This window comes from Salvia splendens, chromosome 4, assembly GCF_004379255.2.
Source record: "Salvia splendens isolate huo1 chromosome 4, SspV2, whole genome shotgun sequence".
Classification (NCBI taxonomy): domain Eukaryota; kingdom Viridiplantae; phylum Streptophyta; class Magnoliopsida; order Lamiales; family Lamiaceae; genus Salvia; species Salvia splendens.
Window position 1 is genome coordinate 10225258 of NC_056035.1, and position 26791 is coordinate 10252048.

Sequence of the window (26791 nt, forward strand, 5' to 3'; positions counted from 1 at the left end):
GCGGCGAGGCTCAACCCAACTTTCCGCATTAAGGTCGTTCTCGAGCCAATTAAAAACAGAGCGTTGCGTTATGAGAATCAATACATAAGATGAACCAAAGTGGAAGGAGAGAAGGGGTAAACGTTGGGGGGCATAGGAGAAGGAGAGGCGGCGGAAGATTGAAAGTGAGAACTAGGGTTTTTCAATTCTCCTTCAATGCCGAGAAAAAGGATAGAGAGAGATGGTAAAGATGAGAGAGAAAGACGTTTAGTTGAAATGATTTGTTTTTGGATGGGGTTGGTGGGCGGCTTACTCATTTAATTAAAATGGAATTAATTAGATTTAAATGGTAATAAGGGGATCATTAATTAAGTAGTTAAAATCCCTAATTTTTACTCTAAATGGAAATGACTCAGCTATAGTGGGACAACCAAAAAAAGGAATACGACTCAGCTACAGATGAACGAAGGGAGTGCTAGGCTGCTTCACCAACATAAAGATGATTCCTTCAATTAATATCCAAATAAATTAAAAACTAGTATATCCAACCATAGCTTAAAATATTTCCAAGTCTATCGGTTGACGCCAAAATACGATATTAGTATTAAGTTTTAAACATAATAAAATAAAGTAAGCCAAAGTAACCTTGTTAAATTAATACTATCCAATTTCATTGCTCCATTAGATAATACCCATCATTCCAACGTGGAAATACGATTGGTGTTCCAGTTCCACCTAATTAATACTACTACTATGATAAATCCTTTTAATTCAAGTCGATATTCACGTAAATCTTGAATCCCAATTTCCATTCACACACAAAAGATTGACATGTTGAGTCATCTTTGTTTTTATAGCGACAATCCATCTTCCATAGACAGGTTGCGTTACAAGATTAAGCTAAAGACTTTTTCCACTTAACTCACTATAAAGCAAAAAACTCTCCCACCACATTAATATTTTATGTTTTGCTTGAAATAAGAAGACTTTCAATAAAGGTTATTAGTTCAATAAACACAAGCAACATATGACGGAGAATATTCTCCAAGAACAAAGTATTTCATTCCCACATGATATCAATCAATAATATTTTAATAATATAGTATTTTCATATGGTGTGACACTCACAGATATATTTTCGCATGTGTATATCCTAACATACAATATTGTTGAGAAGAGATCACGGAGATCACACAAAATAGGAATGTAATATGTGTGATTGATATGGAATCAAATCATACCATAGATAGAATGCAATTAAATGTGTATTAGGTTTACCATGTATAGATATATCTAGCCTATATAATGTCTCTAGTCTTGTACATCTTTTGAATAAGAAAGAGTGAATATTTCTACCAATTCTACATGGCACCAGAGCAGGAAAACGAACCTAGGCTCAGAAAAGCTTCATCATAGCCCAAAAATACCAATTCTCGACCGTTTTCAGCCAAAAACCAAGTCCAGAAACCGAACCCTACAACCAGAACCATGTCAGATTCAGAAGAAGAAACCAAACACAATCCAAATCAGACAACGAGTCTGAGAAACAGTAAGAGTATCACAGTGGCGTTCAAGCTGAACGGCAGAAACTACCCTTTATGGTCGAGATTGATCAAAGTGAAGATAGGAGGCTGTGGGGCCTATGTCTACATCAGAAACGAACCTCCGAGCCCCGAGAGCAAGGGCTTTGAGGAATGGGAGGAGAATGACCTTATAGTGTTCTCCTGGATCGTGGATAATATTGAGGACGACATTATCTCCGACTTCGCACACCACCAAACATCAAAGGCGTTGTGGGATAGCCTCGCCGTGACATATGAAAACAAGGCAGATAAGTATTTGATTTACGATCTAGAGGAAAAAGTAATTGCAATCAGACAGGGAAATCTGGATTTAGAGACATATTACCGGAGGATCCACGGGCTGTGGATCAACATAGATCGATGCCAGAGACAACCCGTGACCTGCTGTGACAAAGGCATCGACCAATACAGAGTACATTCGAATGAGAAACGCTTGGTGAAGTTCTTAACAGGGTTGAATCAGGAATATGATTCAATTAGACGAGAAATCTTGAAGGAAGATCCTTACCCATCAGTGGAGGCTGCCTACGGGTGGGTGAAGACGGATGCGGCTCGACGTCGAATCATGCCACCAACATCCGCCGCACCCACCGTAGATGCCGACGGCAATAAAGCCGATTCATCATCTGGGGGAATCGGACATGGACTAGCTGCACAGAGCAACCGCCCACCGCACCGGAACGGGCCACCGCAACGCCCCGCAGCCACCACAGCCACCGGCCGACCTGGAAACCACCGCCCCGACACTTCGAAATTATGGTGTTCTCATTGTGGAAGACAAAAACACACATGGGAAACCTGCTTCAAATGATTGGGATATCCGGAGTGGTGGGAGGAGCGACAGAAGGCAAGGGGTGCATCAGGCGAAATTCGCCGCGGGAATGAGCGACGGCGAGGGTCAGTCACGACCCGGCGATATCGGAAATCAGAGGGAACCAGCAGGTGGCGGAGGCTCAGGAGTCCGTCAGGAAGGACACTCCGGTGGCGGCGGCGTACGAGGCGCCGGCAACCTCGCTGAGCGAACGGAATTCAGAAATGGCGAAAAATGGACGACGGCGCATCAACAAGGAGGTAAAGGGTTTGGTCGAAGCCCAAACCCTAATAAGTCTCACTCTTTACACTTTACACAACACAAGTTTGAAATATTAGAAAAGGGACCCCATTTTTGCAAAGTCGTCCCCCTGATTTTCTGAAATATAAAAATGACCCCAAACCTTGGCAGAAAATCCGAATGAACCCCAATACATGTAATTATGTGTCAGAAAACCACTTTGCACCCTTACAAAAGATTTCCGCTGCATTCCATGTTGAAAATATGACTGATATTTATACGAGGGGGTGGATTTTTTACTGTGGGGCGACTGATACTATGACTCCGGAAAAGAGTGATTTTGTTAAATTTAATGATGAATTTACTAAGACATTTATTCGGACTGCTAGTGGTGACTTAATTACTGTTGAGGGCTCTGGGACTATTGAGATATCTCCTACACTTCGTCTTAGGAACTGCCTATATGTCCCAACATTATCTCAACGACTGATGTCTATTAGTCATGTGACCAAGGAATTGAATTGTACTCTTCTGATGCATCCAGATTTCTGTATCTTGCAGGATATTCAGACGAAGAGGATTCTTGGGCGTGGCACTGAGAAGCATGGACTCTACTACGTGGACAAGATAGCTCAAACTGGTAGTGCGATGCTGGCTCACAGATCCACGAAACAAGAGACTTGGCTCTGGCATCTAAGACTAGGACACCCCTCCCCTGGTTATTTTAAACTTCTTTACCCAAACATGTCTATTTCTTCTGACTTTGCTTGTGAAACTTGTGTTTTGGCCAAGAGCCACAGACAGTCATTTAAACCTACAAATACTAGAATGAATTCCATGTTTTCTTTAGTACATTCTGATGTGTGGGGGCCTGCCCCGATTATTGGTGGGAATGGGTTTAGATATTTTGTGATATTTGTTGATGATTGCACTAGGATGACATGGATTTACTTTTTAAAACATAAGTCTGAAGTATTCGATAGATTTGTCTTTTTTCTCAAACTTGTCCAAACACAGTTTCATACTACCATTCAAACCCTTAGGTCCGACAATGGGAGGGAATTTATTAACAGTGCCATGACCCAATTCTGCAAAGACAAGGGAATAATCCACCAAACTTCCTGTGCCTATACACCTGAACAGAACGGGGTTGCCGAAAGAAAAAACCGAACCATACTTGAAATGACTCGAGCACTAATGATCGAATCTAAAGTCCCAAAACACTTCTGGCCCGAAGCAGTTGCTACCTCTATCTACCTTATAAACCGCTTACCTACTAGAATCCTTAGCATGAAAACTCCACTTGATACCCTATCCAAGTTAGCCAAAATTCCAGCCTACCTAAATCTCTCACCCAAAGTCTTTGGATGTACTGTTTACGTCCATATCCCAAAACACGAAAGGTCTAAACTATCACCTTGTGCTACCAAATGTGTCTTCGTGGGGTACGGGCTGAACCAAAAGGGTTATCGTTGTTATGATCCTCTTACCAAAAAGATCACTACCACCATAAATTGCAATTTTTTGGAAACCGAATTCTTTTACCACCAAACCCACCTTAATAGTCAGGGGAAGAGTGATCCTGGTAGTACAGTAGACTATCTAAGTTGGGTTGTGCCAGTTCCAACCTCTTCGATTGAGGATCCACCAGAACCCGCTGTCACTACCGCCGAGCAGGTCTCACCACAAGAGTCCACTCATCCACCTCAGAATTCTCCTCCGACGATATCCGAGGTAAATCCTGAGCCCGATCCTGGTTCTATATCAATTTCCACTGACTCACCTAACACTGAACCTCGAGATGAGGACAATGTTATTGATGGAGACATAGGACGGTATACACTTCCCTACCGAAGTACAAGGGGAGTACCACCAAAACGATATTCCCCAGAAAAGATTGGCAAGAAGAGTCGCTATGGAGTGGCAAATTTTGTGAAAGGAAATCTAACTAAAATGGCCCGAGCATTTGAGGCTGCATTGTATGAAGAGGAAGAGATCCCACAGTCAGCCGAGGAAGCTATGAAAATTAAGCACTGGAGAGAAGCAATGTTTACTGAAATGAAGGCGTTGATGAAGAATAATACGTGGGTGAAAGGGAAGCTACCCGAATGAGGCAGGACTGTTGGGTGCAGATGGGTGTTTACTATTAAAAGAAGGCCAGATGGAACGATAGAAAGATACAAAGCCCGACTTGTGGCAAAGGGGTACACCCAGACGTACGACATAGACTATGATGAAACCTTCTCCCCAGTGGCAAAGATCAACACCGTAAGAGTTCTGTTCTCGATTGCCGCAAATAAGGATTGGCCACTTCATCAGTTTGATGTGACCAATGCCTTCCTTCATGGAGAATTACCAAGGCCAGTATATATGGAACCTCCACCTAGGTTCACGGAGGAATTCCGAGATGGAGAGGTCTGCCACCTAAAGAAGACATTGTATGGGCTGAAGCAGTCTCCACGTGCATGGTTCGGAAGATTCACCGAAGTGATGAAGAAGTATGGGTACGAACAAAGCATCTCCGACCACACTCTGTTCCTAAAGAAGAAAGATGGTAAGATCACATGCCTCATTATATATGTCGATGATATGATCATTACAGGAGACGATACAGAGGAGATAGCCGAGCTAAAGAAGAATTTGTTTCGAGAATTTGAGATGAAAGACTTGGGCCTTTTGAAGTATTTCTTGGGAATAGAGGTCCTACGGTCGAAGAAAGGGATATTTATAAATCAGAGAAAATATGTATTGGACTTGCTAACCGAGATTGGGATGCTAGATTGCAAGCCAGCAGACACTCCGATGATCCAGAATCATGGACTACAAATGAAGGAAGGAGCCAAACCAACAGATAGAGGGAGATATCAGAGACTAGTTGGGAAGCTAATCTACCTTTCCCACACAAGGCCGGACATCGCCTATGCTGTAGGAGTTGTGAGTCAGTTTATGCATGCTCCTCAAGAAGAACATTGGGAGGCAGTTTTGAGAATTATTCGATACTTAAAGGGGACGGCTGAACACGGGCTCATATTTGAGAAACACGGGCACATGGAGATACATGGATTCACTGATGCAGATTGGGCAGGGAATCCGAACGACAGAAAGTCAACCGCGGGATATTTTACCTTTGTTGGAGGTAACCTGGTTACGTGGAGAAGCAAGAAGCAGAAAGTGGTGGCACTCTCCAGTGCAGAGGCAGAGTTCCGAGGAATTAGAAGTGGGTTGACAGAGGTATTGTGGCTAAGGAAACTCATGAACGAATTGGACATGTGTCCAGTCCAACCGTGTAGACTCTTTTGTGACAACAAGGCGGCGATTAGCATCTCGGAGAATCCGGTGCAGCATGATCGAACTAAACATGTTGAAGTAGATAGACACTTCATAAAGGAGAACATCGAAGCAAGAATAGTCGAGATGCCATACGTCAAGTCCGAAGATCAATTGGCTGACATTCTGACGAAGGCAGTGAACTCGAAGTCGTTTCAAGAAGTACTAGGCAAGTTGAGTATCGGAAATCCCCGTTACTAAACTTGAGGGGGAGTGTTGAGAAGAGATCACGGAGATCACACAAAATCAGGAATGTAATATGTGTGATTGATATGGAATCAAATCATACCATAGATAGAATGCAATTAAATGTGTATTAGGTTTACCATGTATAGATATAATCTAGCTATATAATGTCTCTAGTCTTGTACATCTTTTGAATAAGAAAGAGTGAATATTTCTACCAATTCTACAAATATTATGATTTTAAAATAATTTTATGTGAATATATAGACGAGACATGGAGCAGATTTGATGAATTTGGAAGCTCTGCTTCAATGGAAGCCGTGGCTGCATTCACAGCGTGGTTCATCGGATACTTGTTCGCCTTCAAAAACTGGGCCAAAAACCAGCGAGGCGAAGCCTCAAGCTGCCTCGCTCACGGCACCCCGGCACTAATCCTATCAATCCCAATCCGAATTTGTATCCCCAAACACGGCCATCCAAAACCTAGTCCTCGACCACAGCATTAATAGTTCTGAATTGGGGTTTTCTATGGGTTTTACAGCGTGGTGAGGGGGATTCTCTGGCCGTTGTATGTGTACAGGATTGGGGTTTTATTTGGGGAGAGTGAATTGGGTGGAGGGATTCCGAGGTGGGGTTGGGCTTCTTGGATTGTTGTGATGGGATGGCGGCGGGGATTGGGTTGAGCGTTTTGTGGGTTCTTCATCTCTGGCTTCACTTGTACAGCCGCAGACTTAAAACACATGTTAACAACTTGAATTACCAAATCTATCATTGTAACTACATTTTTTTAACTTTAATTTTTTTTATGAATTGTTGATTCATGCCATTTCTTTATATGTGAATATTGTAAGAAAACTGGAGGAGGCAAATGAAGATACCAACTTGCTAGAATAATGGTTTTGACATCCATTGCAATTTCGATTTCTTCAATTTTTCTCTCTTGTTCATGGACATAAATGAAGCTTGGGTCTTTGTAACAATCCAATTTCTACTATTACTACGACTACTTCTATTAAATATGTAGTGTGTTTAGTTCATGAGATTGAAGCTCATAATTTAATCTAATCCTAGGTATATAATCATGTAATAATTATTCATATTCATTCGCTTCTGCCTAAAATAATCTCATAACTTACTCTTATCATATGATAAATAGTCATGACAATCAAACGACAACTATACACACCAAAATAATATGACACATCAAAAAATAGTACAATTGAAAATTTTGGTTAACAGAATAAGGGTAGGAAATGAAATGAAATAAAATGTGACAAATTGTTGCTGACAACAAATAACACTTGATATATAGCCTAAGAGCATCAGCAGTGGCGGACGTCAACGCGGAATTCCCACCGGCGTGCGGAAATTCCGTAGCGGACGTCTGCCATTGTGCAAGGCATACACGGATACGGAATTCCGCGGGGAATTCCGTGCAGACGTCCGCCATTGTGTTGACGCTCGCGAAATTCTGCTTTTTTTCATTAAATGTTTTTTTTTCGATTCCTTTTTTTATTAATTATGTATTTTTTTATAATGAAGTATGTTTTTTTTAAATAAAGTGGTTGCATTTTCTCCGTATTCGCGTCGAAATTTTAATTCAGTAAATTGTTTAATTCCGGAACTTGTATAATTTGTGAAATTGTGAATTTTTTTTATTGTGGGAAGTCCGTAGGGAATTCCGCGGGGAATTTCGCCACTGTGCAGTGGGAATTCCGTATGACGTGGCAGTGCAGTGGGAAGTTCATATGACGTGGCAGGAGGTGTTTTGGGAATTTCGCTGGGAATTCCGCACCACTGCTGATGCTCTAAGAAGGTGAATTCGTTAGGTCAATTTTGTCAACATCGATAACTGATATCTAGGCAAAGATGGGGAAACATATCTTATTGATAAATAAGTAAACAAATTTATTGGTAGAACTTGTAGGTCTTGGCTGTTAGAATGATGTTCCTTAGCCCTCCAATGGGCGCCAATGTCATTAGTATCAAACCCAATATAATAAACACCTGAACATTCAACATATAATATTTCAAAATCATACAATTTCAAGAAACTTTCAATTGTTATATCACAAGAAGATGACTTACCCAGTTAATCATCCAGGAGAAACTGAACTTCTTGGGCTTCTTGACAATTAGCCAGATAATGCAAGGAAGCTACAACCAAAAAAAAAAAAATAAAGATTCATATTCTTATAAGAGATAGATATTGAGAGTGAGAGAGAGTGGACTAACAAAGTAAGTAGTAGGGGCCAAAGCAAATCCTCCAAAGAATCCAACCAGTCCACCAAAGAAGGGGAATGTCATACCAATAAACATAGTCAAGGCTGCACAAGAAATGGATTCAAAAATGTGTTTTCCCTCACAACAGAAAGGTAAAAATAATCTAAGAAGATGATGATAAATAAGCTGACCAACGAATATGGTACGAGTAGTGAAACGAAGCCAGAAACTAGGCTTCAGCTTGATCTCCTTCACCAAATACGGCTCCAACATGTCGAAAACCGGCATTGCATATATCTACCCTTCCAACAGTACAAAACATCAACAATATAGACACAGATATCGACCTTGCTTGAATACACCAAAAACTAACCTGGTAGCCTCCGACAACATGTACAAACACAAAGATGTTAGCAGCAGCAATGAGCCATTCTGGCTTGTTGAGCCCAAGCAGGATGTTGTCCTCCACCTCGTTCCCAAAAATGTAGTACCAGATGAATGCAACGGGCAAGTAGCAGAGGGCGACAACAATATACGCAAACACAACTCCCTTCCACATAGGTTTTTTGGAAGGAGATGGGATCGTTGCTTGGATCTCCAACACCACATTGTGTCCAGCATAGGCGAAGGCTATGTCTCCCAACGCGTTGAAGAAGTTGAACACGTTGTCCTTCGTGTTCTTGCCCCTTGGCCCGTGGTCCACATGACCGTCACTTCCCTTTGCAAGTGCAGCTGTCCAAGCAATAGTAGAGTAGCTACACATACCACAAATGGAACAAAAAAATCAACAAACAAGTTACAACACACATAAATCAAGAAAGATCGAGCCATGGCAACGTTGAACGTACGTCAGAGACATGACAGCTGCTGCAAGGGAAACAACAGAGATGGAGTTGAAGTTGGGGAGGTGGGAGAGGAAAAAGTGGACAGAGGCGAAGATCAAGATGAAGTAGGTGAGCTTGATCTCCTTGCAGTCGGGGCACAAGGACTCGTGTGTCTTCTTCAAGGATTTGCCTCCGGTGACCATGTAGATGATGCATGTGCTGACCTCGACCACCACTTGCTGAGGATCCACGATGTACAGTCCGAGTTTTGCCCCAAATGCGTGCTGGCCTAGCTCGTGGTACCTGTCGAACCTCTTCCCGGGAACCATCTCGTGCATCTCCACCATTTGCCATAGTGTGTAGAGGGTGATGATCCATCATATTATCATCATTGTCACACCAGCTCCCCTGCACAACCACTCTTCATTTTCCCTTAATGGAACAATACTTTTTATATTGCATATTATTTGAATAATCAAGTCAGGTGTTTGTTTTACTGTCAAAGTTGTACAAGCAAAACTAAAAAAATTCCTCAAGACTACATAAAAAAAATCAATTTTTTTCACCTTGACTCTACAACATATTTACAGTCAAATTCCAAAGATCTGTTTGTATAAAAGGGGATTTTTTAGAAATGAAAGTGTACCATCCCATGCTAGACATGGCATATGGAAGACTGAGAACAGCAGCTCCAACCATGGCAGTCACATTGTGGAAAGTAGAGTACCACCATTTGGCCGTCCTCGAGGACGTGATCGGAAGCCAGTCATCGATTGCCCTCTGGCCTCTCCTCCTTGTAAGTTTTATGTCTCACATATGTGACATGTGATAGAATCCTAAATAGAATTGGATTCTTTAATATAATACATGAATTTGGTATAAGACACATTTTCCCTAATTAATTATCTATCAATTGAATATATTGATTTAAATAGGACGTTTCCTTATTAGTCATTAATTATTGACTAATATATATGTTTCCTATTAGTGTATTGCTATTAAGGAAATTGGGATATTTATATATAATAATGTCTTGATTAGCATTAATTTAGTCAAGAATATATATGCTTTTGATTGTCATGAATTTGACCGTAATTATGTTATTGACTATCAAAATCAAATCAAATTATTATGATCATTTATTTAATTTGATTTTGATATTACTTGGTCAAAAAGAAACGTTCTAATTAAATAGCCACTTTGATGGAAAGGGCTTTAAGGTTTGATAATTAGGGTTTGTCCTCTCTCTGCCTATAAATACAAGTGTGGTGATCCCATCAAATCACACACATTACAGAGAACACATAAACGAGGGAAAGAGAGAGAAACAAATCCTTGGAGTTGGAGTTGCGCCACTAAGCCAAAGAAAGTCCGAGGAAGTTCTCTCCGTCTTCCCCAATCGCTTCCGCTATGGATCGTCAATGTAAGTTTTCGATCCATTATGTTTATGGTTAATACGTGAAATACACGATGTTCGAAGATCTTGCTTTATTCATATTCAATAATACATTATTGAATATATGATGATAAATAATTTCCAACACTCCTCTGTTCTCTGGTCACATTCTCCTTCTCTGGCAGCCATCCCTCACACTCAACACAAAAATGGCAAATCAAGATTCTTGAGTAGCAAATCCTCTTTCAAAAAGAGTAAAAATTCCATAATCCTTCCATACTAAGTTTGCATGGTGATTTGGTATACTTCACCAATAATTTATTGACAAATGGAAATAAAAAAGCCCCTCATGCCACATCAATTCAATAAAACTTAACTGCACAAAATAAACGTTCACTAATCATGGAAAGTAGCATTATATCACTATTAACTATAGAAATTGCCAAATATAATAGGTGTGCAATATTACTAGACATATATATGTATATTGACCTCTTAATATAATAGGAGTAATATTTACACATAAAAAAGTAATCATATTATACTATTTTTTATGTAAAGAAAGAAATTACTCCTTGATAGTACTAGTTTGAGTTTTTATTAGTGAGACCTTTTTTTCTTATTTTATATTTAAATATATATTCGAAAATTTTATACAAATAACAACTATGACTATAATATTATATTTTCTTATCATAATCTAAGTCTTAAGTAACTAATTAAGTATAATTTTTTATATTTTCTTATATATTTTCAATAACTGTCAATATATTTCTTGATATTTTTTGCCTGGTAATAAGAAAATATTGAAAATCATAACCGATTAGATAATATGTGATAAGGCTCATTTCATGTATTAGTTATGGGATTAAATTCTGTAAATTCAATGAACTAATAAGTGTTTGTAAGTTCAGATGCGTGTAAAATCTGCCGAACCCAGGAAGCGCATACAAATTACCAAGGGCAGAGGAAAAGGAGGAAAATGAAGTGAAAAATGCCAACAATTAACCAGACCGAGGAAATGAAAAGAAATGCTGGCAGAATATAAAAAAATGGAGCAAGGAGCAAGTATAAGGATCAAGGGCAAAAAAACAAATTATGAAAAAGGAGTGCCCTAGGGATCCGTGCCTATATAAAGGGACTACCCCTTTTGAAGAGGAGAAGATTTTTATCACTTTTTATCTTTCACTCTTAGTCTCCTTAGTTTCATTTTCTAGTCTTAGCTCACTTCACACGCACTTGGCACCGATGGGAAATTCTGGGCAAGCTTGGCGATAATTAGTTTCTGTGGTGTAACACCGTCCTCACGAAGGCGAAGATACAATCTGTTTTTATTTTCTGTCGTTTATTCTAGCCGTGAACTTACTTTCCGGGAGCTCGGCGACTGCTTTTGTGTTCTGGATCTTATTTCCGTAGCTATGGCAAATTCTATTTTCTGTTTTACTTTGGTTTCTGATGTTTGATGTGAGTTTTACTAATTTTGGATGCTTTTCGCAATAGACTGTTGAATTGGAGTTGAGATTGGTTGAATCTGAGTTGGTTAGTTGTGGAATTGTTTGAATCGGAGTAGATGGATATGGATCTGGATGTTATTGAGTTTGGATCGGTTGGATCTGGAGTGGATTGCGAGTTGGAGTTGTGGATCTGATACGTGGTGATTTGAATCTGCATGATTATGGCTACTTTTACTGTTGCTTTCGATTACTCGACCCAGTAGTTTTAGATCTGATGATTTTCTGCTTAATCGTAATGTTTGACGTTCGGTTTGAATTTGCTCTGTTTTTATACTCTATTTCGTTTTATGTTCATGTTTATTTGCTGAAGAAGATGAAGATCGTTGGTAGTTAGATCCAGATCCGTTGTTTGTTTGCTTTTGCAGCTTTACCTGTCGCAGTAGCTAAATCAGGAATTTGTCCCACTGCTTCCTCGTGCTCTTTTATCTTGCCATTTTAGGAAACCTTTTTACTAGACCAAGTAGTTTGATGAACCCTCTGTAGTTAATTTCAAGTTCTTGAATCATGGATGTGTTTTTGTGTCTCTATTCTTAGGTCTAGTACTTGATGCTTTTAATTCTCGTGACCCAGTAATTTAAAATTCTCGATCCACATGTTGTGTGGCAGCAGCCAACCCTTCCCAAAACCCTCCAAATGCATTCTAACTCATCCGTCCTCGTGGGATCGATCTTTTGCTTCTCTATACTAGTCAATAGTGTAGTGGGTTGAGGTTTTAAAGCGGGAAAAGTGCGTGTCCAACGACCGAATTCTGAATATTCCACGATCTCCTAGACACTGTGATCTAGTGAATCCTCTGGACCTAGGGTATTGTGATACATCAATTGTGCACGCTCTTACCAGCTACTTCAATATGCTAACAAAATATATTAGGTATAGTCATAAATTTTATTTGTGTAAATTTTTTTAATATGCATAAATATAAAATAAGAAAAAAAGGTCTCATTAATAAAATCTTAAAATAGTACTATCAAAGAGTTGTAATGTGATTTTTTTTTCTTGACATATAATATGATTACTTTTTTACGTGAAATATTATTACATTAAGAAGTCAATATACATACATAATTACATATTGTAGGACCTATTATATGAATGTCTCAATATTTAATAGTAGTAAATGTTACTTTCCATGATTAGTGGACGTTTATTTTGTGCAGTTAAGTTTTATTGAATTGGTGTGTAATTGATGGGGCATGGAAGGTTTTTTTATTTCTATTTATCAATAAATTATTGGTGAGGTATACTAAATCACCATGCCAACTTGGTATGGAAGTATTATAGAATTTTTACTCGAACGCAAGGCGTCACAGTGAGCAAATTTCGAATAAATTAGGTATAATTGCTATAGAAAGATAGCCTCTCAATAATTTACATTGTGAATTATTGGTCCATAACCAAAAGTCATACAAACACAAACTAGACACAACTTTTCTTTCTCCAAAACCAAACCTAGGCAGCTAGTCGATGCTGACTCTGGCTCGGCCGTGGCGAGGTGATGGAGTTGTCCACGGCCAAGCCTTGCGCTCCGAAGCAGAAGTAGTTGTTCATCAGCTTCAAGTTGAATGACGGGTGCTTGTGCTTCATTTTAAGGCTGCCCGAGTTGGGGGAGTGAGGTGCATCACTCCCACTGTGGTGATAACTGCTCTTTCCTTTATCAGCTGATAGTGGAGATGACCACGACGACTCAGAGTAGGCACTCGAGGGGGAGCCAGCGTACGACTTTGGCAGCAGCTGCAGCACGCCGTGTGATAGCCCTGCAGCAAACTTCTTCTTAGTGGATGGACTTGGAAGAGTACCAGCTGGTAAAGAATATTGTGTTCTCTTGTTGTTTGGGAGGGAAGATTGCTTCGAGAATTGCTGCCTAAGCGAGATGGGGCTGTTCTTGCTACCCGAGCTTAACCTAGGCGATCCAATGGAATAGTCGTCTTCCATGTCAGAAGCATCTCCATCCCTGGCCTTCTTCAGCAGCAGGTTCTTGAAACGCTTGGCAGCACTGTTGATGGTGGCCATCTTGTTGTATTTAGAGGAGGTTGATGCAACACGTTCGATTTCACCAGAGTAGCCATGCTCGGAGCTAGTCAAATCACAGCTCGAGGGGCCAATGTCATCCGTTCCAGAGTGCAGAAGTATCTCAGCATCTGGGATCCTGAAAGAAGTCCCGGGACTACCTCCAATGCCATGCCTCCTCAGATGTGAGACGAGAGCATTTCTTGTCGTTTGATCCTTAGAATTCTCAATCCCTCCGGCTGCAATCAGGCGCCTGATCAGAATCTCAGAAGAAGCTGAATGTGGTCGCTGCTTGAGCAGATCCAAGGGCGTGTTCCCATCTGAATCGCGTATGTTGAGGTTGATGTAGCGCACAGACATGAGCAGCTCGACAACTTGGGACTGAAGGTTCTCGATGACTGCCATGTGAAGGGCAGTTCTGCCTTCTTTGTTCTTGACATTGACAACATCTTCCATATTAACAAAGCTCCCGGAAACCAGCTGTTTCATGAGCTCCAGCTGTCGGTCCAGCCGTTTGAAGCCGGGGGTGAGGAAGCCCAACACTGCCATGTGAAGAAACGTGTTCCCGCTGTTGTTTGTCAGAGACGCGGTGCTAGGCCTTGCGCGTGTAAGAAGCTCCACCACTGGCAGATGGCCCCTGTAGGCCGCAATATTTAAGGCCGTGTTGCCTCTGTTGTCCACAGACTCGATCATCCCCTCATACGAGGATATTAAATGCCTAACTACCTGCATTGTAGAACCACCAAACACTTACTCTACATGATAACTTCACAACACACCTCAAACTAAACCAGCCTAACAGAGAAGCACTTGAAATAAGCATCTTTGAATTCAATCCACATTAAACTAAACAACAGCAGCATGTAAAACAGAGAAGCATAAATTATCTGGAAATCATTAATCATTCAAGTACTAAAACAGACGCACTCAACCAATAAAGAGAAACAACAGCATGAAAACCTCATGAATCTCACCTCAAGCTGCCCTCTCCCAGCGGCAGTATGCAGAAGCGTGGAGCCTCTAACATCCCTAAAACCAAGAACATCGGCGCCATCTCCCAAAAGCTCGACCAACAACCCCACATTGCCGCCCCTAGCCGCAGCATGAACAGACCTATTCACCATCTCCGCCTTAAAACCAGACGACCGCGCGGCCTGCCCCCTTGCAGAGAAGGAGCAATCAAACAAGAACATGAAGACCGCTGAATTCCGGCTCCTGGCAGCAGCATAGAACATATCAGTGACGCCGTAATCTCTCTCTCCAAACACAAGCAGAGGATCCCTCTGCAGCAATTCTTTCACAAAAGGCATATCTCCAGCTGAGGCAGCAGTGTAGAGCAGCCAGCCTCCATAGCCAGCCCTGATGAGAGAATTGTGGCCGTTTCTTCTTTCACACCCGAGGAGGAGCTTTCTTGCGACTTGGGACCTGCACTTGGCAACGTGGGCGAAGGTGGCGTCGTCGTCCCACACGGTCTCGAGGCGCCGGATCCTTGGAAGGGATGTTAGTTTGATGAGAAGATTGGTGTCAATGTAAAGAAGCTCTCTGACTAGATCGTAGTGGCCGTTTGCAGCAGCCCAATCTATTGGAGAAGCGAACCACCATTGATCTCCTGTAGTCTCCCATCTCAAGGGGAAGTATGTTGGATGAGTCATTTGATCAAACAATTTGCAGTTGAAGCTCAACCAAGTTTATAGAAATTGATTGTTTTTTGTTGGATCAGCAGAAACTTCTCAATAAAGGGATGGTAATTCTTGGGATCAGCAAAAGAAAAGCATAAATTCAATCATCAAGAGATTGAAAATAGTATTTTTCGTGGTGAAAGACAAGAAGAGAGGAGGAAGCAGGAGCAGAGTTAATTGTGTGAAGTGATGGGAGGTGAGGCAGAGGAGATGAAAGACCACAAATTTGTTAGTTGGGTCTGGCTCTGGGTTTTAATTTTTCTGTATTTTTGTGGACAGAGAAAAATGGAAAGCATGAGTTCAAGATTCCTTCCCTTTCAATTCATCCCGTGAGTGGCCATAGATGTCGAGGCTTCAGTACACAGACACATTAAGGAGAAAGAGAGAGAGAGGAGAGAGATTACAACGTTTGTGGTGAGGCGGAGTATTATTTTTTGCTAGGATTTGCGACAAATTCTTCTTTATCGTGTCTCCTCAGTCGTCCTGTAATAAAAAGAAAAGGTACTAGTGCTGTAATAAAAAGAAGAATCACCGGATTCATCTTGTATTCGTGCACATCATCATACAGCAACTGGTGAAGAAAATTACTTTTGCTTAACGTTTTTTATGCCTTTTTTTGGCAAGGTAGGTAGAATTTTTTCCATTATTAGCATTAATTATGGGGAATTGTACTTGAATATAAGTATTTATAATTGCTTTTCGAAAATTTCTTAGGAGAAGAATAATAAACGCTCCGAAAAGTTCCAAGTAATCAAATGTGGACGATTAGATAAGTAGTTGGGTTATGTGAAATTAAAATAGACCACATTTCATTACAAATATGTAAGTCAACAAAAATTACGCAACAATGGTAGTATAACATTTTTGGGTGATTTGACTCTGTAGATTGTAAATTTTGTTAATTTCTGTGTTGTATTTGTAATTATCTTTACGTATAGCTGGCTTGATTTGACCAAATGTGGACGATTAGATAAGTAGTTGGGTTATGTGAAATTAAAATAGACCACATTTCATTACAAATATGTAAGTCAACAAAAATTACGCAACAATGGTAGTATAACATTTTTGGGTGATTTGACTCTGTAGATTGTAAATTTTGTTAATTTCTGTGTTGTATTTGTAATTATCTTTACGTATAGCTGGCTTGGTTTTAGGAATACAGTGTAAAACAGGCTTTCAAAACTAGAGAATCTTAACTCTAAATAAAAGAGGTAATTTACATTAATATTTATAGTCTTTAATTGTATATACATGAAATTTAGATTTGTAAATTGTGCATGTTACCTTTAAAAAAATATTCCCTCCACGGCCCACAGATTATGTGCGATCGTATTTTTCACGAAGATTTAAAAGTTATTAACGTTGTTAATATAGCATTTAGCTATCTTATTATGGACTTATTACTATAAAAAAAGTATTATTTACTTGGAAAATAAGAGAGACATCCAAAATAGGATTGACATTTCAAAATTTGGGTTAAGAAAAATGTTTAATTATTTTGACTATATATTATTTTATTAGTAATTCACATTTCAACATGGAAAATATTTTTAAAAAATCATATATGAAGACAAAGGATTTCATTCTTACATTGATGATTTATAAACGATGATTTGTTTTATAAAATCTAATAAAAATAAAAACAAGCTATGGGAGAATTACATTAAATACAAAGACAAAAACTGGAAATTAAACTATACTCCCATAAAATAATTAAATGAAAATTTATTTGAAAAATATATAGTGTTATATTAAGTTGTTTTTTTTATTTTACAATTACATATAGTAATTCAATTATGTAGTGTGTGTATACCATAATTAATTTATAATCTAAATCAATGATTTTTTCCTAGAATGATAATGATAAAAAAAAATTATCCAAAATTATATAATATTGATATATTAGACATGAAATTATATCCTAAAAATAGAACTAAATTAAAAATGTATTACTTGTCTATAATTTATCTTTCTTCATTTTTAATCTCTGGGTCGTTTGAGTTTTGAAGTTAGTCAGGAACAAATCTTGGCGGTTTTTCTATAATATTCAAATTAAGTGAAAAGAGATTTGATGTGGCTTTTGGGAAGTAATTGCTGATCAAGAATAATCCAAAAAAGTTGCTCCAATTGGCAAAGAAAAGAGGTGCACTAATCCAAATCGAAATGAATAAAATGGAGTAATTTGTTTGTCAACATATGAAGAGGTATGTATAGTATGTTTGGATTTTGGAAGGTAGTATTTTGGGGGTGAGAATCTTCAACTATGCCAACCCTTGAACTTAACGCCAAACATTCCACATGAAGTTGATGCTTTTGTCTTTGGCTTCAAATTTTCTGCATATAAAATACCTGCTGCAAACATACCACATGTCGAAATACAACACTAGAATGGTGAAAACTAATGAGTAATATTACATTCTTCAATGTTCATTTAAAGCAGGATTGCTGCACAGTGACCAATTGTACTAACAAATCATCAACTCATTCTTAGTTATCTGTATAGTAAATATACAACTCCAACTAGAACTCGACAGGTCGATATGTCCGAGTGGTTAAGGAGACAGACTTGAAATCTGTTGGGCTTCGCCCGCGCAGGTTCGAACCCTGCTGTCGACGTTCATTTTTTCTGTATTACTCTCTTAACCTTTTATTTTATGGATAAACTAATTTATGGTGGTGATGCATATAAATAAAATTTTAGTTTTCATTCATCCACAGCTTAATGAAAAAAGGATGTGCTTGGATTCAAATATGTTGGGTTTTATTACTATGTCATAATAGTTTCTCTCGTCCACATGGATATTTTTTTATTGTGTAAGAAGGCCACAATGTTATTTTAAACTCTGCAGAAAGTTTGTAGATGCCATATTTAAAATTCAAACATTCATGTGAAATGTCAAAATTCAGAATCCTTGAAGATTTTAACAAATAATCCACTACAGAACATGTGAAAGTCGGTCGTATATTTGATTATTTGGCCCATTTGGATATAAAATTGTAATGCAAAAATATACGACACTCAACAAATTGGCTTCGCCCGGGTTCGAACCGGAGACCTTCAGTGTGTTAGACTGACGTGATAACCAACTACACCACGAAACCTTAATGTTAATGTTTTTCAGAATGATATAAGTATCGATTAGACTAGAAATCACAACAAACAACACAGGCACTACCGACTTGCGTATTTCGTTTGCCATTTAATTCTAGTTTGTAAGGAGTATATAGTATATCACCTATTAACTCATTATTTCTTGCCTATGATGGATATGAAATGGAGTAATAAATTTGGTATTTGGGTGTGAAAAAGTATTTACAATCCATAATCAATCTGTTAAATAATTAGATATTCTATATTACTATATTGATAATAATAATAATAATATCATAATAATTTAGTTTACTACTCAATTTGTTGTTTAATACGAGGTATTTTTAATCTCGCTATTTATGTTTTGAAAATTTCCAGCCTGTCTAACTCAATTGAAAATATTAGTATCAATATTATGTTTTTAATGCTAACATGTGCGTCCTTAGATATCTCCAATGATACACTGGAATCTAAAATGGTTCTTAGATATCTCCAATGATACACTATAATCTAAAATGGGAGAGTACATAATTAGCTCTAATAATATTGGTCGTATTTTTTTTTTTGAGTAAATATAACTATTTTTAAATTTAAACTAAAACAAACCTAAAACTTTTTTCAAATTTTATAAATAAATAAAAAAAACATAATACAGAAAATATTATTTTGAATTCAAATTTAATATAAATGATTTGAGTAAATAATATTCACACTAAAATAAGTTTGAATTTACACTATAATAAATTTGAATTTAATATAAATAACTAGATATACTAGACTTTTCCATTTTCCATTTTTTGTTTTAGCCTTAAAGTCTCTTATTTTTTAATTTTTCCAACAAAATTAAATTACATGGAAGAACCAAAATTTGGTGTGTATTCAAGATGAATAAATCAAAGTAATTCAGTAATATTTATAAATAACACTAGCCGTAGCTGAGAAACATTAGTAGAAGAAGAGGTGATATATTGATATTGAATCTCAGGGAAAATTCTTTGAAAGATAATGACACACATAACTGCAACACAGAGTAGCAGTGACAACAGGAATTATTACTAGTCTCGACTCTGAAGTTTTAACTAGAAAGGAAAATGCCATAAAACAAAGCCGGAAGCTGAAACTAAAGCGTCGCCATTTCCAAGAGGAAAATATGCCTTCATCTTCATGCAACAGATGACATGTGAACAATCAGATCGATCACTCTTGAGCTGCAACACCACAACACCATTCATGTTAACAACAACCAATTCAACTCGCAAGATTAGGAAAGCTTGAATGAAATCTTTACATACCTGTATCCCCATTCGTTGTCATACCACGAGACAAGCTTCACAAAGTTTTTGCTCAATGCAATTCCAGCCTTGGCATCAAATATGCTCGATCTGCTGTCACCAACGAAGTCAGTGGACACCACATCATCCTCAGTGTATCCCAAGATGCCTTTGAGCTTGTTCTCTGACTCCTCCCTGTGAATAACATTAACAACCAACATTAGATTATACTCTCAACAAACTCCAAACTCACATTGTTAGAAACAATAACTCACTTGATGGCAGCCTTGATCTCATCATAAGTGGCCTCTTTCTCTAATCTGACAGTCAGGTCAACAACTGAGACATCAACGGTGGGGACTCGGAGGGACATGCCGGTCAACTTTCCGTTAAGAGCTGGAAGCACTTTACCAACAGCCTACACAAACAAGGACACATCAAATACATCTCTACAATGTTCTATCAAATCAAATGAGTAGATAAGCTTGAGTGAACACAATACCTTGGCAGCTCCAGTGCTGCTGGGGATGATGTTGAATGCGGCAGCTCTTCCACCTCTCCAGTCCTTGCTTGATGGACCATCAACAGTCTTTTGGGTAGCTGAATGACAAGTATTGGGTTAACAAACATATTACAAACTAAATACAATCTCAAGCTATAAACAATAAGCAAACAGGATATATAACCAAGTACCAGTGATGGAGTGGACGGTAGTCATAAGCCCCTCCACAATGCCAAACCTATCGTTGATAACCTTGGCCAATGGAGCAAGGCAATTGGTAGTGCAACTGGCATTGGAAACAATGTCCAACTCGGGTTTGTATTCCTTCTCGTTGACACCCACAACAAACATTGGGGCATCTTTGCTAGGGGCGGAGATAACAACCTTCTTGGCACCACCCTGATCCCCATAAAATTAACAAATAGCAGCTCAATCAATAACTTAAACGCCATGGAGCAAATCCGAATTAAATATTAGGCATCACAAAAGTCTAAGATCTAATCATTAATTCATTTGACAACGCATAGTAAATTCAGATCTTAAGAAGATACACATATTTGAAGTTAAAACAAACAGTAACGAAAAGAAAGCACGAATGAAAATATACAGGCTATAAAATTGGTCCAGAAAGAGAATAAAGACCTACCTTCAAGTGAGCAGCAGCCTTGTCCTTGTCAGTGAAGACTCCAGTAGACTCCACGACATACTCGGCACCAGTTTCACCCCATGGGATCTCCTCAGGGTTCCTTCAAACCAACAGCCATGATTAAATCAATTTCGCTATTCGATTCATGTTTTTATACCAAAAATTAGTCTTAACATAGTCAACAACATGCAACAAACTAGTACCTGCATCCGAAGACTCTGACCGACTTCTTGCCGAAGAGAAGGCTCTTCTCGTCTTGCACCTTCACATCGCTGTGCTTCCAGTGGCCGTGCACACTGTCATACTTGAACATGTATGTCTGCAGGAAATAAATCAACCACCGTTATTCTCAAGGAGAAACAGATCGCGAAATCTACTAGTATTATTTTGTCAATAAATGAGATTTTACCATGTACTCGGTGGTGATAAATGGATCGTTAATAGCGACAAGCTCTACATCGTCCCTCTGGAGAGCTACTCTCGCGACCAAACGGCCGATTCTGCCGAATCCTGATCAAACAACATAAAAACAATCAGTATCAACAGATCAGAACAACGCAGATGAAGCTGAGCAAAAACTGAAACAACTGAGAAATTAATCTAGAATTGAAGTGTAGATCTAGTGATATACCATTGATTCCAATCTTGATCTTGGCCATTTGCTGGTTAGTAAAACGAGAACTGAAAACTTGGCTGGTGTATGAGAGAAAAGAGAGTGGTGCGATTCGTGAGAAGGCAGTGAAGAGAAATGAGCGTTTGGGGGGCATATTTAAAGGTGTGTTGCAAAACCCGGTTTTGTCAAAGGGTGATGCTAAATGGCCATGACATGGCCGACCATAAAGAGTTGATTTAGTTCATTTACATGTATAAAAAAATTAGAATTATCGATATAAAGTTATATGTGTGTGAATGGACCTGTGAGTTGATACTTATCTTTGAATTCCATTACGTAAAACACATTAATATCACGAATTACTGTATACGTTGAGCAACAATCAAAAAATGACAGTAGTAATAAGTTGAGCAAAAACTACGAAAGAGCAACACTAACATGTTGAGCAACATATAATGAAGATGATATAAAAGTAAAATCAAGTAGTATTAAATTAAAAATTTGAAAAAAAAAAAATATTATTATTTAATTAATTTATGGATGGCCATTACGTCGCCGCATCACTTTATTCTTAGTCAAAACTGGTGGTTTGGAAATTGGAAGAGCGGTTTACTTCTTGTCTTGGGGAAAAAGAAATGTTTTGAAATATAAAAGGGAAAACAAATGAAATCATTCACCTCGAATTATGCTCAACTCTAGACGAGTACATAGATTTAGCACCCATAGAATTTCGGAGCGTTGAATTCTTTCCGAATTCTTCTTTTGCTATTTTTGAATCTTTACTGCATCCACAATGACTTCCCCACGCACTAGCACTACGACTTTCCAAAATCACATTCTCCCATATCATAAGGACTTCCTACACCACTGTCACATCACTAGAACTTCTCACTGCACAATAGTGGACTAGCACTAGGACATCCCAACAACACAATTTCACATTTTATATACGAAATTTAAATACGGAATTAAAATTTCGACACGAATACGGAGAAAATGTGAACATTTTATATAAAAAAAACATACATAATTAAAAAAAATGCATAGTGAAATAAAAAAAATACATAGTTCAAAGAGAAAAAAAAACGATCCCCAAGCTTTGACACACGCTGCCCCCTCTCACTCCTCGTCGTCCCCTAGGCCAGTCGCGGCGGCGGCGGAGTCCCCAGATGCTCCCCCACCGCTGATGGGTGGGAGCCCAGCATCACGCCTCATCGAGTCGATGACCCCCTGCAGCATCTCCTTGTGTATGGGGTCATCGGTCGCTCTCCACTCCTTGATGGTTTCTATCATGTTCGTATGATGTTGGATATGGGCAATACGGGAGAACTCGGGGGTCGGCTGGAATGCTGCAGGGGTTGCCGATTAGACCTCCTGGGACCCGCTGTTGGCGCCTCCCCTAGACGCCCACATCGTCGTCTTTTGCCCAATCGGGCGGCGACGGCGGCAGTTAAACGAGGGAGGACTCGGGATATCTTCGACATCGTTGGAGAGGTCGGTGGAGCCGGCGCTACTGCTATAGTCGCCGCTGGAGTTGATCTTCTGCCGCTACGGCCAGCCAGCGGCGACACCCGCCCGAAACTTTGCCGACTCCATCAGCACCACATAGGAGTCTCAGTGGTTAAACATGTCGTGCTTGTCGCGCTCGGGGAACTCCGCCATCGCCATTCGCTTCGCATCCTCCATGGTTTGGCCGCTGGTAAGCATGCAGTCGTTGTTCTCGTATAGGCCGGCAAATCGGGAGACAGCGGTCTTCATTCGGTCCGGCACTCTTCAGGCGTGTGATACCTTCCATCTGCCGGTTTAAACGAACAGTAGGCTTGGGAGATACGTTTCCACATGTTGTCGATCCTCTGGTTGCTCGAGCGAATGGGATCATCGCAGACATTGATCCAGGCTTTTGACAAAGCCACACACTCTTCCTCACTCCACACGGTCCGCCGTGTCTCCTCGTAGTCGTCATCCGCCTCAGCCCCCGCCTCTTCCGCCCCAGCCCTCGACTGCGAGGACTCACCCGCCACCCCCTTGCCCTTGCCGCGGCCCCTGCCTCTACCCTTGCCTTTCTTCGAACCACCCCGACGGCCTGCAGCCGGTGGACTCTCAGTGGGAGGCACCCTAATCGGAGATAGACCCAACTTCTCCAGTGAGAAAGTCTCAGCAGAAGTGTACTAAGACTCTAGTGGAGTACAGGTCTGGGATGCTCCGGTAAATAAATCAATAGTGGGGCGATAGACATTGTCCCAGGTGACCCAGTAGTGGGGCGATAGACATCATCCCGCTCATATGGGTCATCATCTGGGGCATCATCCCCGGCATCATCCCGCTCATCTGGGCCGTGCCGGCACTCATGCCCGCCATTTGGGGCATCATCTGGGGCATCATCCCTGCCATCTGGGGCCAAGCGTACATGTTATAGTACTGTGGCGGCATCACCCCCGACATCTGGGGCATCATCCCCGGCATCTGGACGCCCGTTCCACTTCCAACCGGGACCGAGGGTGTTTGTGTTTCGCTAGTGGCTGGGGAGTCGCTGTCATGGTGCTCCATTTATCTTGAATAGAAATGAGAGTAGAGAGATAGACACTCGTTAATACAAGTGGTGCAAATGAAAATGAACCGAAACGAACCGTATATATAGAGTTTTTTAAATAAAAAAGAATCAAAAATTGCTCTCGTCCGTGCGGTCATCCTCGGGCGCCCACAATAGCTGACGAGACGATGGACACCGCGACGGACGAGCACAAAAACCGACGGACGAGGGGTCGTCCGTTTGGCTCGTCCGTGAGCGGGACGCCGGTCTCAATAGTGGACGAGCGCGACGGACGAGCGGCTCGCCGGTCGCTCGTCCGCCGGCTCGTCCACTATTATGGATGCTCTTACTCTTTTGAAAATTCGAATAGTATTGATTTTTTTTTCAAGAAATGAGATACAAGAAATGAGATACAATACGGGCTGCGCCTGATTTTGACAATGAGTACTCCAATTTTATTGTATTGTTATTATTACTACTATTATTATTATTATTATTACTCCCTCCGTCCCGGACTACTTGCACATTTCCTTTTCGGCACGGAGATTAAGGAATGAGTGTATAGCAAAGTCAACAATTGCGGCTGCAGGTGATAATTTTTACTAAAAATGGAAAGAGTGCAAATAACTTGGGACGCCCAGAAATGAAATAAGTGCAAGTAGTCCGGGACGGAGGGAGTATTATTATTATTATTATTATTATTATTATTATTATTATTATTATTATTATTATTATTATTATTATTATTATTATTATTATGAGCATGAACCTTTTTTTTATATATTTCAAAGTTCATTTTCTCTATGCATATTTCTCTCTATCATTTCACATTACTCTATACTTTTATTTATTCAAATAGAAATACATCATCGTTATTATTGACTATGTCCAGCATAATTTTGAGTAGACCCTAAATTCCTAATCAAGACGTCAATCAACCCTATTATTCAAGATGAAGTTTCCCAATTTCGTGATATAATGTGTCTTGTCATTATAATCTGATTTTTCATTTTTTTCTTTTCTTTCTAGTTTTCTTATATTTTCATTTTCAAAATTAAATTATTTTTATATTTATATACTATTATTGATTTGGATCAAACATTTCATTTTATGGAGGGTAAATCTATTTTTGAATAAGAGATAGTAACTACTTTGAAAAATGATTTTTAAAAGGCTTCAATCAAATTAAAGCAAAACGTAAAATAGTCAAATTTAAAACTTTGAAAATATTACTGAAACACTTTTATACTGAATCTAATTTATAATATGAATCAAGATTTGTCATTCTAGAGTACAACTATGATAGAGTATAATCTCGTTTTGACTCGGCATGGTTTCAAGAAATTGTTTAACTTTGTACGAGTTAATGAAATATGACTCACTTTTATACCTAGATTTTATAATAGAATTTGAGTATAATGGTTTAATTAAATGGTGTGTTTGTTACCGAAAAGGGGAAAAAAAGCAAATCAGATTTTATATCATGGGCATCCCGAAATGATAAAATGAAACAATTTTAATAGACTGATGGAATAATAGACATTAGATAGTAATGCTTAATCCCTCAATTAAATCATTGAAGATGAATCAATTCTTTTTATGAATAAATAAATATAAATTTACAAACCGCGCCCTTCAAACTCGAGACATTTGGCTCCGGGCATACTCAGTCTTCTTTTTTTTTCTCTTACGTATTACTATCAATTACTCCAGTTTTGCAAGGTGCAGTAAATTGATTGAGAATATATACTCCTAGTTATTAGACTCCACTTATTATGGCTGTCATCAAAAGTTATACATACTCGTTTATTAGCGATTGTTTCTATTGGAATATTCGTAGGAACAATTCATGACCTCCAATTTTCAAATGCCACTTTTCAATACAAGTACACCAATTTTGTTTTTCCTTTTGCTTCTTTTCAATCTTCTGGTTTCGCTACTTTTGAATTTTTTGTGAAGAACAGTAACGGAAATAATTAAAGATAATAAAAAGAAGACAATGAATAGTGGAGTATTGACCAATTATGGTGCATGCATAACAACATAAAACGTGGTCCACCACATTTTCTGATACCAACTATATGAGGTCATTACTGATTTTTTTATATGTTGATGTCAAACAATAATCTGACGATCTTATAAATCAATATCAATATATAATATCAATTAAATAAAGTATTTATATGAGGAGTAGATTTTAAGTTTGATAAAATTTTGGCTTTGATTTGCTTTTTATTGTTTGGTAAAGAAAAAAATATTATACTACATAATAATTGGACAATATTTATATTGTGAGAATAACTATACTAATCCAAATAAGACTTTTTTTAGAAAATAAAATAATGTTGAATAAATGTCAACGAGAAATT

The 26791-nt window shown here is 39.0% G+C and overlaps 3 protein-coding genes, 2 non-coding genes and 1 pseudogene across 5 annotated transcripts; 2 read left to right on the forward strand and 4 right to left on the reverse strand.

The window, feature by feature from the left end:
* Positions 1 to 1467: 1467 nt before the first annotated feature.
* LOC121800627 lies at positions 1468 to 2373 on the forward strand. The gene has a single exon (XM_042200156.1). The coding sequence runs from the start codon at positions 1468 to 1470 to the stop codon at positions 2371 to 2373; it is 906 nt and encodes a 301-aa protein (XP_042056090.1).
* Positions 2374 to 8034: 5661 nt separating this feature from the next.
* LOC121799585 lies at positions 8035 to 9887 on the reverse strand (annotated as a pseudogene).
* A 3535-nt stretch (positions 9888 to 13422) lies between these two features.
* On the reverse strand, positions 13423 to 16328 carry LOC121798487. Its single transcript, XM_042197521.1, has 2 exons — positions 15065 to 16328; positions 13423 to 14816 (listed from the first exon to the last, which is right to left on the reverse strand). The coding sequence occupies exons 1-2, from the start codon at positions 15740 to 15742 to the stop codon at positions 13533 to 13535; spliced, it is 1962 nt and encodes a 653-aa protein (XP_042053455.1). The 5' UTR covers positions 15743 to 16328; the 3' UTR covers positions 13423 to 13532.
* Positions 16329 to 18303: 1975 nt separating this feature from the next.
* On the forward strand, positions 18304 to 18385 carry TRNAS-UGA. Its single transcript has one exon. It is a non-coding gene; the product is annotated as a tRNA-Ser (tRNA).
* Positions 18386 to 18797: 412 nt separating this feature from the next.
* On the reverse strand, positions 18798 to 18871 carry TRNAV-AAC. The gene has a single exon. It is a non-coding gene; the product is annotated as a tRNA-Val (tRNA).
* A 934-nt stretch (positions 18872 to 19805) lies between these two features.
* LOC121798489 (glyceraldehyde-3-phosphate dehydrogenase, cytosolic-like) lies at positions 19806 to 22046 on the reverse strand. Its single transcript, XM_042197525.1, has 9 exons — positions 21911 to 22046; positions 21689 to 21789; positions 21483 to 21598; positions 21280 to 21379; positions 20825 to 21032; positions 20634 to 20731; positions 20407 to 20549; positions 20153 to 20326; positions 19806 to 20068 (listed from the first exon to the last, which is right to left on the reverse strand). Exons 1-9 carry the CDS (start codon positions 22044 to 22046, stop codon positions 20023 to 20025), a joined length of 1122 nt encoding a protein of 373 aa, XP_042053459.1. The 3' UTR covers positions 19806 to 20022.
* Between the last annotated feature and the right edge of the window lie 4745 nt (positions 22047 to 26791).

Coding starts and splice junctions, on each gene's coding strand:
- LOC121800627 (XM_042200156.1), top strand. CDS start 1,468: ATGTCAGATTCAGAAGAAGAAACCAAACACAATCCAAATCAGACAACG.
- LOC121798487 (XM_042197521.1), bottom strand. CDS start 15,742: ATGACTCATCCAACATACTTCCCCTTGAGATGGGAGACTACAGGAGAT. Junction 14,817..15,064: donor CTGGGAGAGGGCAGCTTGAG/GTGAGATTCATG, acceptor TCTACAATGCAG/GTAGTTAGGCATTTAATATC.
- LOC121798489 (XM_042197525.1), bottom strand. CDS start 22,046: ATGCCCCCCAAACGCTCATTTCTCTTCACTGCCTTCTCACGAATCGCA. Junction 21,599..21,688: donor TTATCACCACCGAGTACATG/GTAAAATCTCAT, acceptor TATTTCCTGCAG/ACATACATGTTCAAGTATGA. Junction 20,550..20,633: donor GCAGCACTGGAGCTGCCAAG/GTATTGTGTTCA, acceptor TTGTTTGTGTAG/GCTGTTGGTAAAGTGCTTCC.